General features: G+C 40.2%; 1 protein-coding gene across 1 annotated transcript in view; it reads left to right on the top strand.

Annotated features, from left to right (window-relative positions):
• Nucleotides 1-19114, top strand: part of VPS13D (vacuolar protein sorting 13 homolog D) — a 274678-nt gene that overhangs the window by 124094 nt on the left and 131470 nt on the right. The window contains 4 exon segments of the mRNA XM_070385275.1: nucleotides 2602-2777; nucleotides 7849-7972; nucleotides 8770-9005; nucleotides 16491-16605. Of these exon segments, the coding sequence (XP_070241376.1) occupies nucleotides 2602-2777; nucleotides 7849-7972; nucleotides 8770-9005; nucleotides 16491-16605 (651 nt within the window).

Consider the following 19114-nt stretch of genomic DNA (forward strand, 5'->3'; position numbering starts at 1 on the left):
AAAAAGATGTCCTTTTCATTATAGGGGACTGGAATGCAAAAGTAGGAAGTCAAGAAACATGTGGAGTAATAGGCAAATTTGGCCTTGGAATACAGAATGAAGCAGGGCAAAGGCTCATAGAGTTTTGCCAAGAGAATGAATTGATCATAGCAACACCCTCTTCCAACAACACAAGAGAAAACTTTACACATGGACGTCACCAGATGGTCAACACTGAAATCAGATTGATTATATTCTTTGCAGCCAAAGATGCAAAAGCTCTATACAGTCAGCAAAAACAAGACCGGGAGCTGACTGTGGCTCAGAACATGAACTCCTGATTGTCAAATTCAGACTTCAATTGAAGAAAGTAGGGAAAACCACTAGACCATTCATGTATGACCTAAATCAAATCCCCTATGATTGTACAGTGGAAGTGAGAAATAGATTTAAGGGACTAGATCTGATAGACAGTGCCTGATGAACTATGGATGGAGGTTCCTGACATTGTATAGGAGGCAGTGATGAAGACCATCCCCAAGAAAAAGAAATCCAAAAAATCAAAACGGCTCTCTGAGGAGGCCTTACAAATAGCTGTGAAAAGAAGAGAAGCAAAAAGCAAAGGAGAAAAGGAAAGATATACCCATTTGAATGCAGAGTTCCAAAGAATAGTAAGGAGAGATAAGAAAGCCTTCCTCAATGCAAAAGCCTTCCTCAATGCACTTTCTTTGCAAAAGTGCAAAGAAATAGAAATAGAAGGAAAACAATAGAATAGGAAAGACTAGTGATCTCTTGAAGAAAATTAGAGATACCAAGAGAACATTTCATACAAAGATGGGCTCAATAAAGGACAGAAATGGTATGGACCTAACAGAAGCAGAAGATATTAAGAAGAAGTGGCAAGAATACACAGAAGAACTGTACAAAAAAGATCTTCACTACCCAGATGATCACAATGGTGTGATCACTCACCTAGAGCCAGACATCCTGGAATGTGAAGTCAAGTGGGCCTTAGGAAGCTTCACTACGAACAAAGCTAGTGGAGGTGATGAAATTCCAGTTGAGCTATTTCCAGTCCTAAAAGATGATGCTGTGAAAGTGCTGCACTGAATATGTCAGCAAATTGGAAAACTCAGCAGTGGCCATGGGACTGGAAAAGGTCGGTTTTCATTCCAATGCCAAAGAAAGGCAATGCCAGAGAATGTTCAAACTACCACACAGCTTCACTCATCTCACATGCTAGTAAAGTAATGCTCAAAATTCTCCAAGCCAGGCTTCAACAATATGTGAACTGTGAACTTCCAGATGTTCAAGCTAGTTTTAGAAAAGGCAGAGGAACCAGAGATCAAATTGCCAACATCCACTGGATCATCGAAAAAGCAAGAGAGTTCCAGAAAAAACATCTATTTCTGCTTTATTGACTATGCCAAAGCCTTTGACTGTGTGGATCACAATAAACTGTGGAAAATACTGAAAGAGATGGGAATACCAGACCACCTGACCTGCCTCTTGAGAAATATGTATGCAGGTCAGGAAGCAACAGTTAGAACCGGACATGGAACAACAGACTGGTTCCAAATAGGAAAAGGAGTACGTCAAGGCTGTATATTGTCACCCTGCTTATTTAACTTCTAGGCAGAGTACATCATGAGAAACACTGGACTGGAAGAAGCACAAGCTGGAATCAAGATTGCCGGGAGAAATCTCAGTAACCTCAGATATGCAGATGACACCTTTATGGCAGAAAGTGAAGAATTACTAAAGAGCCTCTTGATGAAAATGAAAGAGGAAAGTGAAAAAGTTGGCTTGAAGCACTACATTCGGAAACTAAGATCATGGCATCTGGTCCCATCACTTCATGGGAAATAGATGGGGAAACAGTGGAAACAGTGTCAGACTTTATTTTTTGGGGCCCCAAAATCACTGCAGATGGTGATTGCAGCCATGAAATTAAAAGATGCTTCCTCCTTGGAAGAAAAGTTATGACCAACCTAGACAGCATATTAAAAAGCAGAGACATTACTTTGCCAACAAAGGTCCATCTAATCAAGGCTATGGTTTTTCCAGTGGTCATGTATGGATGTGAGTGTTGGACTGTAAATAAAGGCTAGTGCCGAAGAATTGATGCTTTGAACTGTGGTGTTGGAGAAGACTTTTGAAAGTCCCTTGGACTGCAAGGAGATCCAACCAGTCCATCCTAAAGGAGATCAGTCCTGAGTGTTTATTGGAAGGACTGATGCTGAAGCTGAAACTCCAGTACTTTGGCCACCTGATGCAAAGAACTGACTCATTTGAAAAGACCCTGATGCTGGGAAAGATTGAAGGCTGGAGGAGAAGGGGACAACAGAAGATGAGATGGTTGGATGGCATTAGTGACTCAATGGACGTGAGTTTGAGTAAACTCTGGGAGTTGATGATGGACAGGGAGGCCTGGTGTGCTGCAATCCATGGGGTTGCAAAGAGTCGGACACGACTGAGCAACTGAACTGAACTGAACTGAACCATTTTGTGCCTTTAGTGCCCTAAACAGCTCCTGGTGGAGGGCAAGGCTCAGAGTAGACAGATTCTCAGTAAACATTTACATCTTGACTTGACTTTTGACCCAGTGATACCGTGTTTTAGGGAACAGCCAATCCTGAAGGTTACATTTCCACGCTTCCTGGTTCCAGTGTGGTGTTCCATTGGCCTCGGAATGACTACGATCAGCTGTTATGTGTCCGACTGATGGATGTTCCCAATTGTATTTGGTCTGGAGGCTTCGAAGTCAACAAAAATAATTCCTTCCATATCAACATGAGGTGAGTGCAGAGACTATATTTAGTCAACAAGTAGTCTTGTTTGAGGTACGGCAATATAAATAGTAAGCTGTAAATACCATATAAATTTCAAATATTTATAAAGTTGTAAATAGCAAGTGGTTACTTTTAGTAAGACTACTCTTGATGAAATGGGCACATATGTTTCTGACTCAAAGGTCTTAAAACTGCAAAGACTAGGCAGATAGGAATGAACCTTTTGATGGAATGAGCTAAAAGGGGGTGTTGACAATTTTGACCATTGTGCAGTTGCTGCCGTCTGAGGTCACATGTCCAGGGAGTAGCACTGAGCTCATGGTTGCCCGCCACTCTTGTCTGCATTCAGATGGCAGCTTTGATGATGTTTTTGTCTATTCTTGCACACTGTACAAGCTATTCTCTCATTAGATGCCATTCCAGTAAATCCCCTAGTCTTCTTTGCCCAACCCAGTGACCCTTAGATCCTTATTAAAAAAAATCAACAAAAGTCAGGGTCAGTTAGCACAAGATGACTCTTTTCTGTCATCCAATGCTTTTTTTTTAATGTATAAAACTTTGAAAAGATTGTAGTAAAATGCACATACCATATGGGAAAGATAGCATAACATAAAGACCCAGGCATTATTTCGTGTGACTCAGGTACATAAAGTAAAATTTACTGTCTTAGCCATTTTTAGCTTTACTGGTGTTAGGTACGTTCATGTTGTGCAGTCTCCTAAACTCTTTTCATCTTGCAAAACAGAAACTCTGTACCCACTAAACGAGAACTCCTCATTTTCCCTTTCTTAACCCCTGGCAACTTCTGTTCTCCTTTCTCTATGAATTTGACTACTCTAGGTACCTCAGAGAAGTGAAATCATACAATGTTTGTCTTTTTGTGACTGGCTTATTTCATTAGCATAATGTCCTCAATGTCATCCACATTGTAACATGTGTCAGAACTCTTTTTTTGTGTGTGTGTGGCAACATTTAGTTTGTTACTTTTTATTTCTCTCTAGTGCAGTAAAATTCTGTTTCATTTTTTCAAGTATAGCTGATTTACAATGTGGTGTCAATTTCTGCTATACTGCACAGTGATTCAGTTATATAAACAAGATATATATGTTCTTTTTCATATTCCTTTCCATTATGGTTTATCACAGGATACTGAATATGGTTCACTGTGCTATACAGTGGGACCATTTTACATTCACCATTTATATTTCACCATTTTACATTCTTGTAAAGGGCACACAAGGATCCAGTTTCTCCACATCTGTACCAACGCTTGTTATTTTTCCTTTTTTGATAGTAGGCATCCTCATGGGTGTGAGGTGGTATCTCATGGTTTTGATTCTCATTTCCTTAATGATTAGTGATGCTGAGCTTCTTTTCCTGTGCTTGTAGGCCATTTGTACATCTTTTTTGACATGTCTGTTCAGGTCCTTTGCCTGTTTTTGAGTTGGATTTTTGTTGTTGTTGAGTTGTAGGAATCCTTTATATATTCTGGATACAAACCCCTTATGAGATATATACATGCATGCATTCCAAGTGTCTGACTCTCTGCAACCCTAGAGTCTGATATAAGAGATATATAATTTACATATGTTCTCTCCCATTCATATGTTGTGTTTTTACTCTGTTGATTGTATTCTTTGGTGTATCGTTTTTAATTTTGATAGAGTCCAGCTTGCCTATTTTAACTTTGGTTTCCTGTGCTTTTTGTGTTGTATGGAAGATCATTGCCAAATCCAGTGTCTTGAAGCTTTCCCCTATGTTTTCTTCTGAGAATTTTATAGTTTTAGCTCTTCTATATAGGATTTGATCCGTTTGTATTCATATAAGGTTGAGTCCAATAGAGACATCAGTTTGCCAACAAAGGTCCATATAATCAAAGCTATGATTTTTCCAGTAGTCATGTATGGATGTGAGAGTTAGCCCATAAAGAAGGTTGAGCGCTGAAGAACTGATGCTTTCAAACTGTGGTGCTAGAGGAGACTCTTGAGAGTCCCTTGGACTGCAAGGAGATCAAACCAGTCAGTCCTAAAGGAAATCAACCCTGAGTACTTATTGGAAGGACTGTTGCTGAAGCTGAAGTTCCAATACTTTGGCCACCAGATGTGAAGAGCTGATTCATTGGAAAAGATCCTGATGCTGGGAAAAATTGAGGGCAAGAGGAGAAGGGAGTGACAAAGGATCAGATAGTTGGATGGCATCACTGACTCAATTGACATGAGTTTGAGCAAACTCAGAGAGATAGTGAAGAACAGAGAAGCCGGGTGTGCTGCAGTTCATGGGGTCACAAAGAGTCAGACAGGCTGACTTAGCGACTGAACAAGAGTCCAGCTCTGTTCTTCTGCTTGTGGATATCCAGTTTCCCAATACTACTTGTTGAAAAAATTTTCTTTTCCCTATGGAATGGTCTCTACACTCTTGTCAAGAATTATGTGACCCTATATGTGAGGATTTATTTCCAGGCTTTCTAGTCTGTTCCTTCATATTTTGTCTTTTTGCCAGTGTCAGACTGTTGTGATTATAGTAGCTTTGTAATAGGTTTTGAAATTAAGAAGTGTGAGACCTCCATCTTTGTTCTTTTTCAAGATTATTTTGGCTACGTGGAGTTCCTAGAGATTCCATCTGAATTTTAGGATAAATTTTTCTGTTTCTGGAGAAAAAAAAAACAGCTGGAATTTTGATGAGCATTGTATTAAATCTCTAGATCCACTTTGTGTAGCACTGACATCTTGACAATATTAAGTCTTCTAAATCTATGAACATGGGATGTCTTTCTGTTTGTTTCTGTCTTCTTTAATGTTTTGCATCAAATGCTTTTGAAGCCAAAGAGACTGAAATCAGTGCTAATTCAACACATTTAGAAGCAAAATTTAATTATTTATATCTTATGGTGAGTTCTCTTTGGAGAACACTACTGTAAGGAAACAAAAATGTCTAATTTATTAATAGATGATTCAAAATAATATTTATATTTGACTTTTCTAAAAAAATGCATTATCTGAGGTTTTTCTTTGATTTTGTTTTTGTTGATGATGTGCCTTTCTTATGTATCTTTTGCCCTGATCCTTATTAGAGTTAATTGCATCTGGTATAAGCGTCTGCCTGCAATGTGGGAGACCTGGGTTCGATCCCTGGGTCAGGAAGATCCCCTGGAGAAGGAAATGGCAACCCACTCCAGTATTCTTGCCTGGAGAATCTCATGGACGGAGGAGCCTGGTGGACTACAGTCTACGGGTTCGCAAAGAGTCAGACACAACTGAGTGACTTCACTGTCCTTTCCTTTCCTTTCATAGTGGTTTTCAAGCTGTGTTCCTAGAATTCATAGGGGTCTAAGGAGGTGACTTTATAGGCCAAGTGAGTGAAGTGGACAGGGCCCCAGTGCCCTCATCCTGACTTCAACCAGAACTCCTGTCTCATAGTGTCATATGTTCCCCACAGGTTGGGGTGAGGGCGGGCAAGGTGAGGAATTTGCAGCTAAAACCACCATTGATTTATACGCTGCTTTGGTGAAGGCAGCCCAGGTCTGTTGTGTGGTATGAAGCCAATTCAGAATTAAACAGAAAAGTTACTCATGATTACTTAAAAGAAGAAGAAAAGAAAGGTGTGGAGCGTGGGGGTGGATGATACCTTTGTTAATCCTTTTGAAATAGTTTCAGTGTGTGGCCCTAAACTACTGAGCAAGGACCTGGGCCAGATGTTTCCTTTACTTTCCTCAAGTTTTCATTTTGAAACAATTTAAACCCACAGAGAACTTGTAGGAGTAGTACAAAGACACCCCTTCTTTACCTACATTTCCTGCTTTTCAACATTTGCTCTGTTCTTGTTCTCTCTCCACATGTACTCATATGCATAGTTTTTTCCTAAACCATTTAAAAGTAAAATGAAGTCATCATAATACTTCAGACATAAAAAATTTGTCACCCATCACTACACACTGAAGAAATTTAATATTATGTTTTTAAATGTATAAAATGTCCTTTAAAATGTTCTTCACAGTAACCCTGATCCCCAGATCTGGGGTCCAGTGAAGGATCATGCATTTTATTTGGCTGGTGTGTCTCATCTGCTTTAATCTAGAATGGTCATTGTCTCAGTTTTCCTTTTTGTCTTTATTTACATTGACATTTTTGGAGTCCAAGCCAATTTCATATAGAATGTTTGGTTTTCTGGACTTTTCTGATGGTTTTCTATATTTAAGTTTGGGCCTGACATTTTTGGTAAGAACATTACTTCTGTGGTGGTATATGTTTCCCATTGCATCATGTCAGGAAGCCTGTGATGTCTGTTGGTTCCATTATTGATGTTGTTAAATTCGATCATCATTTGGTTTAGGTGCTGTCCACCAGGTCTCTCTATTGTAAAGTTACCTTTTGTTTGTAAACAACATTAGTTCATGGTAGGGATAATTTGAACCTTTTTGTATGTTCACTTTTAACAAAACCTTTCAGTCAGTGGTTTGGTGGTTCTCACCTGAATCAGTTATTACATTAGTTATTGCAAAATGGTGATTTCTGATTCTTATATGTCTTCTACATTTATTAACTGATATTCTTCCATAAAGAAGAGCTTTCCATTCTCTACAGTGGTTTGTCTATGTTTAAATACACACACACACACACACATATACATACACACACACACACACACACATTATGATTGCATCTGGTACGTCCATTCCACAGGATTCTTCCTCATCTTCCCTTATTCTACAGTGTGAACGCTGTTCATCAATAACATCAACATATTAGTTTGAACCATATGAAATTCCTCTTTTCTAGGTCAAAAGTAGTCTAGTGTCAACAATTTTATGTGGTTCAACCAATATTTACTCACTTGTTGCACTGACACTATGACCCCAAACAAACCCAAAGTAAAATTTGTAGATATCATATAGTTATGGCCTGCTGTTTGAAGTTGCTTGAATGATTTCTTTTTTATTTTGTGATTGTACTGTCAGTTTCTACTTTTTAAATGCTGTCAAAGAACACACAGTGGTAATTGTGAGAAGTATGAGAAGAAAGTGAGTTGGGAACTTGTTCCCTACATTTTATGCAGCCTCCATGGTTTCCTTTTGCTGCAGAGATACTCTGGGAAAATGCTTCTTTCTGCGTGTGGAAATTACTCTCCGAGGAGCTACCTACAGGATCTCCTTCAGTGATACAGATCAGTTACCCCCTCCTTTCCGAATTGACAACTTTTCTAAGGTATCAAGGGGAGTTGAGAGCCAGTTTGGCTCTTTCATATGTGGGAAAGTGAAGTACATACTACACTTAAGATAATGATAAAAAGCATTGTAAACTTGGGTTTGAAAGAAGCTACACAGGGGTCTCAGAAATCCTTACCATTGGGAGGTGGTTTCTGCTGGTTATTTTGATTGCTGGGCAGCCTTGTCCAGAAATGACTTCTCAGCTCCCAAAAGTTAACTTTGACCAGATGGTTTGGTTAGCATGGGGCCCTCTGCAGACATTCCATACAAACAGAGAAATCAGAATCAGACTGACAAATGCCCAGTAGAATGGGCAGTTCTACTGTTCCTTAGTAACAGTGAGCTCCTTTCTGAATCTTCCAAGTGTAGCCAAGATGGAGGTTGTTAGATTCTATTTTGAATTATGCCTTAGGCCTTATAATTTGTAACTTTCCATAGCTGAATTCCAAGATTTTTGTTCCTTTCTTTGTTCCTAGTGTATCCTGGGCATGGTGGGGTGAGACTAGATGCCACTGAAAGAACAGAGTTGCTTTCTCTAGGTATTTGGTATGGCAAAGCTTCTCAAAACCTTTTACCCAACAGACTGTGGCCCATGTCCTGTAACTGGTGGGCTCTTTGCAATTTTGAAGATGATTAGAAAGGCATTTGAAGAGGCCAGCTGTTGAGCCTTACTTGTGATTTTGTACCCTGTATAGCATTCATTTGGGAAAGCTCTGGAACCTAAGAGGCACTGAATCACTTTCCAGCATCACCCCTCTGAATGAAGGTTCTCCTTATTCTCTGCCATTGCTATAGGTCCCAGTTGTCTTCACTCAGCATGGCGTCGCTGAGCCCAGGCTCCGCACTGAAGTGAAGCCCATGACATCCTTGGATTATGCCTGGGATGAACCCACCCTGCCACCTTTTATCACTCTTACTGTTAAAGGGGCAGGTTCCTCTGAGATCAGCTGCAACATGAATGATTTCCAGGATAACCAGCAGCTTTATTATGAAAATTTCATTTACATTGCTGCTACATACACGTTCTCTGGGTAAGTCTGGGTTAAATTACTGTTCTTGTAAAGCAGAAAGCTCTAATTATTAACTGGTTTTAAACTTTAATCAGTTCTCAGAAGGCTGAGGGATGAAGGAAGATTCCTTCCATTCTTTACCAAATCCTAGGCTCAGACTTTATCTTGAGAGCTCTTTTGTCTAAGCCCTTGTCTTCTGGCTAGAGTAAAATTTATCCAAAGAGGCAAGACTCTTCTCTTTTTAAAGAGCTTCCCAATAATCCATTCTAGTATTTAACAACTCTCTTTGGGCATTGTTATTATAATAGCTTCAATTTCTCTTGCTTTATGATGATATTTCTTATGCATTTTTTAAACTTCTTGCTGCTTTTTTTAATTTGTTTTACCTCTTTCCTTATTTGAAACTGACTAATCTTCAGACTCTGTGCGACCCCATAGACGGCAGCCCTGGGATTCTCCAGGCAAGGACACTGGAGTGGGTTGCCATTTCCTTCTCCAATGCATGAAAGTGAAAAGTGAAAGTGAAGTCGCTCAGTCGTGTCCGACTCTTAGCGACCCCGTGGATTGCAGCCTAACAGGCTCCTCCATCCACGGGATTTTCCAAGCAAGAGTACTGGAGTGGGGTGCCATTGCCTTGTCCTGAAGGATCCCGGACGAGCCCCCAAGATGAAAGGTTGTTATTGAATCACGTGAAGACACTGGGATTCTTGGCCCCCGGAGGAGAAGAATTCAATCCGGGGCCAGAGACAAGGCTTGATCGCTCAGAGCTTTTGTGTAATAAAGTTTTATTAAAGTATAAAGGAGATAGAAAAAGCTTCTGACATAGGCATCAGAAGGGGGCAGAAAGAGTACCTTCTTGCTAGTTCCATGAATAGTATGAAAAGGCAAATTGATAGGATACTGAAAGGGGAACTCCCCGGGTTGGTAGGTGCCCAATATGCTACTGGAGATCAGTTGAGAAATAACTCCAGAAAGAATGAAGGGATGGAGCCAAAGCAAAAACAGTACCCAGTTGTGGATGTGACTGGTGATAGAAGCAAGGTCCGATGCTGTGAAGACCAATATTGCATAGGAACCTGGAATGTCAGGTCCATGAATCAAGGCAAATTGGAAGTGGTCAAACAGGAGATGGCAAGAGTGAATGTCGACATTCTAGGAATCAGTGAACTAAAATGGACTGGAATGGGTGAATTTAACTCAAATGACCATTATATCTACTACTGTGGGCAGGAATCCCTTAGAAGAAATGCAGTAGCCATCATGGTCAACAAAAGAATCCGAAATGCAGTACTTGGATGCAATCTCAAAAATGACAGAATGATCTCTGTTCATTTCCAAGGCAAACCATTCAATATCACAGTAATCCAAGTCTATGCCCCAACCAGTAACGCTGAAGAAGCTGAAGTTGAACGGTTCTATGAAGACCTACAAGACCTTTTAGAACTAACACCCAAAAAGATGTCCTTTTCATTATAGGGGACTAGAATGCAAAAGTAGGAAGTCAAGAAACACCTGGAGTAACAGGCAAATTTGGCCTTGGAGTAGGAGTGAAACAGGGAAAAGGCTAATAGAGTTTTGCCAAGAGAATGCACTGGTCATAGCAAACACCCTCTTCCAACAACACAAGAGAAGATTCTACACGTGGACATCACCAGATGGTCAACACTGAAATCAGATTGATTATATTCTTTGCAGCCAAAGATGGAAAAGCTCTATACAGTCAGCAAAAACAAGACCAGGAGCTGACTGTGGCTCAGATCATGAACTCCTTATTGCCAAATTCAGACTTAAATTGAAGAAAGTAGGGAAAACCACTAGACCATTCAGGTATGACCTAAATCAAATCCCTTATGATTGTACAGTGGAAGTGAGAAATAGATTTAAGGGACTAGATCTGATAGAGTGCCTGATGAACTGTGCACGGAGGTTCATGACATTGTACAGGAGACAGGAATCAAGACCATTCCCATGAAAAAGAAATGCAAAAAGCAAAATGGCTGTCTGAGGAAGATGTGAAAAGAAGAGAAGCAAAAAGCAAAGGAGAAAAGGAAAGATATAAGCATCTGAATGCAGAGTTCCAAAAAGAATAGCAAGGAGAGATAAGAAAGCCTTCCTCAGCGATCAATGCAAAGAAATAGAGGAAAACAACAGAATGGGAAAGACTAGAGATCTCTTCCTGAAAATTAGAGATACCAAGGGAACATGTCATGCAAAGATGGGCTCGATAAAGGACAGAAATGGTATGGACCTAACAGAAGCAGAAGATATTAAGAAGAGGTGGCAAGAATACACAGAAGAACTGTACAAAAAAGAGCTTCACGACCCAGATAATCATGATGGTGTGATCACTCACCTAGAGCCAGATATTCTGGAATGTGAAGTCAAGTGGGCCTTAGGAAGCTTCACTACAAACAAAGCTAGTGGAGGTGATGAAGTTCCAGTTGAGCTGTTTCAAATTCTGAAAGATGATGCTGTGAAAGTGCTGCACTCAATATGCCAGCAAATTTGGAAAACTCATCAGTGACCACAGGACTGGAAAAGGTCAGTTTTCATTCCAATCCCAAAGAAAGGCAATGCCAAGAATGCTCAAACTACCGCACAATTGCATTCATCTCACACGCTAGTAAAGTAATGCTCAAAATTCTCCAAGCCAGGCTTCAGCAATATATGAACTGTGAACTTCCAGATGTTCAAGCTGGTTTTAGAAAAGGCAGAGGAACCAGAGATCAAATTGCCAACATCTGCTGGATCGTGGAAAAAGCAAGAGAGTTCCAGAAAAACATCTATTTCTGCTTTATTGACTATGCCAAAGCCTTTGACTGTGTGGATCACAACAAACTGGAAAATTCTGAAAGAGATGGGAATACCAGACCATCTGACCTGCCTCTGAGAAATATGTATGCAGGTCAGGAAGCAACAGTTAGAACTGGACATCAGGAAGCAACAGTTAGAATTGGACATGGAACAACAGACTGGTTCCAAATAGGAAAAGGAGTACGTCAAGGCTGTATATTGTCACCCTGCTTATTTAACTTCTATGCAGAGAAATGCTGGGCTGGAAGAAGCACATGCTGGAATCAAGATTGCTGGGAGAAATCTCAATAACCTCAGATATGCAGATGACACCACCTTTATGGCAGAAAGTGAAGAGGAACTAAAAAGCCTCTTGAGGAAGGTGAAAGAGGAGAGTGAAAAAGTTGGCTTAAAGCTCAACATTTAGAAAACTAAGATCATGGCATCTGGTTCCATCGCTCATGGGAAATAGATGGGGTAACAGTGGAAACAGTGTCAGACTTTATTTTTTGGGGCTCCAAAATCACGGCAGATGGTAATTGCAGCCATGAAATTAAAAGACGCTTACTTCTTGGAAGGAAAGTTATGACCAACCTATCAGATCAAATCAGTCACTCAGTCGTGTCTGACTCTTTGCGACCCCATGAATCGCAGCACGCCAGTGAGTCAACTCTTAGCATGAGGTGGCCATAGTACTGGAGTTTCAGCTTTAGCATCACTCCTTCCAAAGAAACACCCAGGGCTGATCTCCTTCAGAATGGACTGGTTGGATATCCTTGCAGTCCAAGGGGCTCTCAAGAATCTTCTCCAACACCCCAGTTCAAAAGCATCAATTCTTGGCGCTCAGCCTTCTTCACAGTCAACTCTCACACCCATACATGACCACAGGAAAAACCATGGCCTTGACTAGGCGAACCTTTGTTGTGTGAAGAAGGTTGAGCGCCGAAGAATTGATGCTTTTGAACTGTGGTGTTGGAGAAGACTCTTGAGAGTCCCTTGGACTGCAAGGAGATCCAGCCTGTCCATTCTGAAGGAGATCAGTCCTGGGTGTTTATTGGAAGGAGTGATGCTAAAGCTGAAACTCCAGTACTTTGGCCACCTCATGCGAAGAATTGATTCATTGGAAAAGACCCCGATGCTGGGAGGGATTGGGGGCAGGAGGAGAAGGGGACGACAGTGGATGAGATGGCTGGATGGCATCACCGACTCGATGGACATGAGACTGAGTGAACTCCGGGAGTTGGTGATGGACAGGGAGGCCTGGTATGCTACAATTCATGGGGTTGTAAAGAGTCAGACACGACTGAGCAACTGAACTGAACTGAATCTTCATCCATAATTACCCGAATCACTGTTCTGATCCTCCTCTCCCTTTGAGAACACTGATTAACACTTCAGGGTCTTCTTAATAGTCACCTAAAGGCAAGCACGGAGAAGGCAATGGCATCCCACTCCAGTACTCTTGCCTGGAAAATCCATAGACAGAGGAGCCTGGTAGGCTGCAGTCCATGGGGTCGCTAAGAGTCTGACACGACTGAGAGACTTCACTTTCACTTTTCTCTTTCATTCATTGGAGAAGGAAATGGCAACCCACTCCAGTATTCTTGCCTGGAGAATCCCAGTGATGGCGGAACCTGGTGGGCTGCGGTCTATGGGGTCGCACAGAGTCGGACATGACTGAAGCGACTTAGCATTAGCAAAGGCAAGCAGAGGAGTTCAACTTGACAGCAATTACAGTTGGCTCAGAATTATGATCTTATGATCTTCATTGTTTGTCTGATTAGTTAGTTGTATTTAGAAGAAAAAAAAGCAGGGAATAGTCAGCTTGCTCTAATTCTGTTAGATTGATACATTGATAGGTACATAGAGATTCAGAATATTAGGCTTTCAAGAGTAGTCATTCCCCCACACATACATACAGTTGTTTTGTGGTAATCACAGGGCCCGTTTTAAAGTTGATCCATAAAGAAACTGGGAAAATATCCGAATCTTTAGCATTCGAAATATAAGTCACCTGGTGAACAGTACATTTAAAGTTGTATTTATTTCCAAAATGTCCTGAATAGTTTTGCTTATGAAATATTTTTATACGTGCCTGAGGCCCCCAAGAAAATGTCTGAGTCTGTGCAACATCTCTTTCATTTGCTTAGACCCCAGATTTCACTAATAATGACATGAATGGGCATGTTTGCTTTGATAAGGTTTTAGTGCCTGAAAAACCAGTCCTTAATCTGGTTGCTATGCATGTTTTTCTCCATACTTCCTTATGTTCCAGTAGTTACTAAGGTCTTTAACTGAAGAATCCTAGTGGAGACTTAGGAGTGTCACAGGTTGAGCAGATTTGAATAGATAAAAAGAGAAGTTTCTGGGAATCTAGTGTGCTGAGAGGTTGAACTATATTTTGGAGTGTAGTGAATCCTATTTCTTTGCATCTTTGAGAACTAAATGATGAGAAAAGAGACTAGGATTTTTTTTTTTGAATTGAGGTGAAGTTCATAAACTGTAAAATTAACCATTTGTTAAAGCGATGAGTTTGGTGGCATTTAATGTATTCATGATGTACAGCTACCACCTCTAATTCCAAGACAGTTCCATCACTCCAAACCCTAAATAGTTACTGCCCAGTAAACCTTTTCTTCCAGGCCCTGAAAATCACAGATCTGCATTCTTGTCCTAAGAATTTACCTATTCCAGATATTTCACATAAATTATCATAAAATATCTGACCTTCTGTGACTGACTTATTTCACTTAGCATAATGTTTTTAAGGTTCACCCACATTGTAGCATGGGTCACTTTTCGTTCCTGTTATGGCTGAGTAAATATTCCATTGTACGTCTATACCACATTCTCTTTGTTCATTCTTCCTTTGATGGCATTTGTGTTGTCCCTACTTTTTTGCTATTATGAACAGTGCTGCAATCAACATGCCTGTACATGTATTTAAGTACTTGTTTTAATTCTTTTGTGTGTATACCTTGCTTGGGGTGGAATTTCTGGGTTCTGTGGTAATTCTTTGTTTACCTTTTGAGGAACTGCTGTACTGTTTTCCACAGCAGCTGAATCATTGTATATTCCTGCCAGCAATGTGTAAGGGTTTTGTTTCTTCTACATTTTCCGCAATGCTTGTTTTCCACTTTTTTTTTTATTTTAACAATTCTACTAAGTAGTGGTATCTAAGTAGTGGTAGTGGTATCTCAGTGTGGTTTTCATTTTCATTTCTATACTAGCTAATGATATTGAAGATCTTATCATGTGCTTATTGGTCAGTTGTATATCTATTTTTTTTCCATGCTACATAGCTTGTGAATCTGAGTTCCCCCACTAGGGATCAAACCCTGGCCACTTGGGCCATAGCAGTGAAAGATCTGTGTCCTAACTGCTGGACTACCAGGGAATTCCTCATTTGTATATCTTTGGGGAAATATCTGTTCAAATCCTTGTCCCATTTTTACATTTGACTTTTTTTTTTTTTGCCTTTTTATTCTTGAATTTTACAGCTCCTTATGTAATATGGGTGCAGATCCCATATCAGATACATGATTTGCAACTATCTTCTATTCTGTGGGTTGTGTTTTTACTTTCTTGGTAATGTCTTTTGGAAGGATAAAAGTTTTTAATTTTGTTGAAATCAACTTTTTTATTTACTTGTGCTTTTGATATCATAAAAGCTAATTTTTAACTGAATTTTTCAGTCCCTTTTTAATGATAGAGATTAATGGAAATAGGAGACTAATTTAAATAAAATCTCATCAAAATACCCTAAAATATAGTTAGTTCAGTTCAGTTCAGTCGCTCAGTTGTGTCCAACTCTTTGCGACCCCATGAATCGCAGCACGCTAAGCCTCCCTGTCCATCACCAACTCCCGGAGTTCACTCAAACTCATGTCCATCGAGTTGGTGATGCCATCCAGCCATCTCATCCTCTGTCGTTCCCTCCTCCTCCTGCCCCCAATCCCTCCCAGCATCAGAGTCTTTTCCAATGAGTCAACTCTTCGCATCAGGTAGCCAAAGTACTGGAGTTTCAGCTTTAGCATAATTCCCTCCAAAGAACACCCAGGACTGATCTTTAGATCAGACTGGTTGGATCTCCTTGCAGTCCAAGGGACTCTCAAGAGTCTTCTCCAACACCACAGTTTAAAAGCATCAATTCTTTGGTGCTCAGCTTTCTTCACAGTCCAACTCTCACATCCATACATGACTACTGGAAAAACCATAGTCTAGGCTGCAGCAATTCCATAAAACTTAGGATTCTTAAGCCCAGAGAAACACAACAGGGTAGAATTGGAGGAGGCGATTATGAACCCTTTGTTTTCTTTTCATCCTAAAGGAACTTCTGGTTTCTTGCTAAGATGTGAGGATGCAGTAACGCTGATCATCTTCCTGGCAAACAGTAGAGCCAATTCTTGGACCTTTGGAATGTCTGGATTGGTTTTTGCTTTTTTTTTTTTTTTCCCTCTAAAAATATATAGTCATCCTTTTATGTCAGAATTTCACTTTTATATATATCTTCTGACAAATGAGTCTTTGAACTATGCAGGAGAACAGCACAACCTTTATCTTTCTTCAGCTTGAGTCAAATTTTTTCTTCCATGATTAAAAAAAAAGTTTTCTGTGTAGTGGAGGTTTAGGCATCTGCTTATAAATACTTGAATACATGTGTGGGGGGTTGGGGAGGGTGTGTGTGTATCGTGACTGTTACTGTTTTTTCAGTTCTAGTTTGCAGGAGGGGACAGGACGGCCTGTGACTTCCAACAAAGCCGTTACTTGTGCCGAGCTCGTTTTGGATGTCTCACCTAAGACGCAGAGAGTCATTTTAAAGAAGAAGGTAAGAGAGCCCAGAACTTTGAGTTTAGAATAAAAGAGTTAGAATAAAAGTTAGAATAAGAGATAGGCCGCCTGGCCCATCCCCTCCTTTTGCAGATGAGCAGGTGGAGACTGAGGCCTGGGCTCAGGGTAGAACTTGGGTGTCCTGACAGCTCCAATTGGGGTTCTCCCCTCTGTCCTGCGATGCCTACTCTAGGAATCCTAAGTCCCTCTCATCTTTGATACCTTCTTGGGGAACTCAGTTCTTGAATTTTTTTTTTTCTTTTCCAAATTTGTGATTTGTCATTTTCCTTACTTTTTTTCTGTTGTAACACTCCCCTAATCTACTTTTCCCTGAACTCAATGGAAAAGTGATCACAATGACAGTTTTTTCCCTATTTATGGCAACATTCTTTTCCAGTTTAGGAAAATGTTTATGCTATTAGATCTAGATATTGAGAGAAAGAATAAACTCTGACCAGAAATATTGTGGCTGACAAAAGGACTAGAAAGAAATAGTTGAGGCTTCAAAATGAACATTGTTTGAGAACAGAGGTGCAGAAAATCACTGTAAGAGGAAGGAGATCACTAACTATTTGAAACACACTCACCCAAGGAGTGTGTTCCAGAAAATTTTGCATAATGTAAGTTATATAATCCAGAAATAACCCTGACAGGAAGTGTGTTCACCATGTAAGTGGGCCTCATACTGCCGGAGAATGTGCCTTTATCACCTGAAGCAGCGTCAGCTGTGGCTGTAGGTCATGCAGCTGGTTGGTGACTCGTTTGGCTCTGAGGTTGTACAACTCTTCTCACATCTTTAATGACGGGGAGAGGGGGGAGAGATTCAAGTTATTTCACGTTTTGCACATCAAATGAAACTTTAACACATGGATTTTTAATTCAGTGTTATATTTTTCAACAACTTTATTGATACATAATTCATACACCATACAAATCTCCCACTTCAAATATATAGTTCAGTGTGTTTTAATATATCCACAGTATGTAAAACTATAACCACAGTCGATTTTAGAACATTTTCATCACTCAGAAAAGAACTCTATATCCTTTAGCTATCACATGCACATTCCCTTTATTTCCCAGCCCTAGGCAATCATTAATCCACTTTCTGTCACTGTAGACTCCCCTCCTCTGGACTTCCATGTGAGTGGTCTTTAATGAGGAACTTCTTTCACTTATCCTGATGTTTCTAAGGTTCATCCATCTATCAGTCTACCAGTACTTCTCAGATTCCTTACCTATCTAAGCCACTAGGGAAGCCCAGTACTTCTACATGTATTTCTATATCACACCATTTGAGTGTCACATAATTCAAATTTGCTTAAAATGTTATCATACTCTTTTATATAAGACTGTTAGATACATTTAAAAGTAAGACTTGGGAATGGTGATGAGTAAACAGAGCATGTGCCAGAGGATGTTTAATCTACTGTACAGTTGTGCTCATTTCACATGCTAGTAAGGTAATACTCAAAATCTTTCAAGCTAGGCTTCAGGACTATGTGAATCAAGAACTTCCAGATGTACAAGCTGGGTTTAGAAAAGTCAGAGGAACCAGAGATCAAATTGCCAACATTCATTGGATCATAGAGAAAGCAAGGTAATTCCAGAAAAACATCTATTTCTGCTTCATTGACTACATGAAAGCCTTTGACTGTATGTGCTGTGTGCTTAGTCACTCAGTCGTGTCCCACTCTTCACAACCCCATGGACTGTAGCCCACCAGGCTCTTCTGTCCATGGGAATTCTCCAAGCAAGAATACTGAAATGGGTTGCCTTGCCCTCCTCCAGGGGATCTTCCCAACCCAGGGATCGAACCCAGGTCTCCTCATTGCATGCTGATTCTTTACCATCTGAGCCACCAAGGATCACAACAAACTGTGGAAAATTCTTAGAGAATGGGAATACCAGACCACCTTACCTGAGTCTTGAGAAACCTGTATGCAAGTTAAGAAGCAACAGTTAGAACCTTACATGGAACAATGGACTGGTTCCAAATTGGGAATGGAGTAAGACAAGGCTGTGTATTGTCACTCTGTTTGTTTATGTACTCATGCAGAGTACATCATGTGAAATGCCAGGCTGGATGAATCACAAGCTGGAATCAAGATTGCAAGGAGAAATATCAACAACTTTAGATATGCAAATGTTACTACTCTAATGGTAGAAAGTGAAAAGGAACTAAAGAGACTCCTGATGAAGGTGAAAGAGGAGAGTAGAAAAGCTGGCTTAAAACTCAGCATTCAAAAAATTAAGATATAGTGTTCAGTCCCATCACTTCATGGCAAATAAAAGGGGAAAAAGTGGAAGCAGTGACAGATTTTCTTTTCGTGGGCTCCAAAATCACTGCAGATAGTGACTGCAGCCATCAAATTAAAAGACTCTTGCTCCTTGAAAGGAAAGCTATGACAAACCTAGACAGAGCCTTTAAAAGCACAGACATCACTTTGCTGACAAAGGTTCGTATAGTCAAAACCATGGTTTTTCCAATAGTCATGTATGGATGT

The sequence above is a fragment of the Bos mutus genome, chromosome 16 (genome assembly GCF_027580195.1).
Source record: "Bos mutus isolate GX-2022 chromosome 16, NWIPB_WYAK_1.1, whole genome shotgun sequence".
Taxonomy (NCBI): Eukaryota; Metazoa; Chordata; class Mammalia; order Artiodactyla; family Bovidae; genus Bos; species Bos mutus.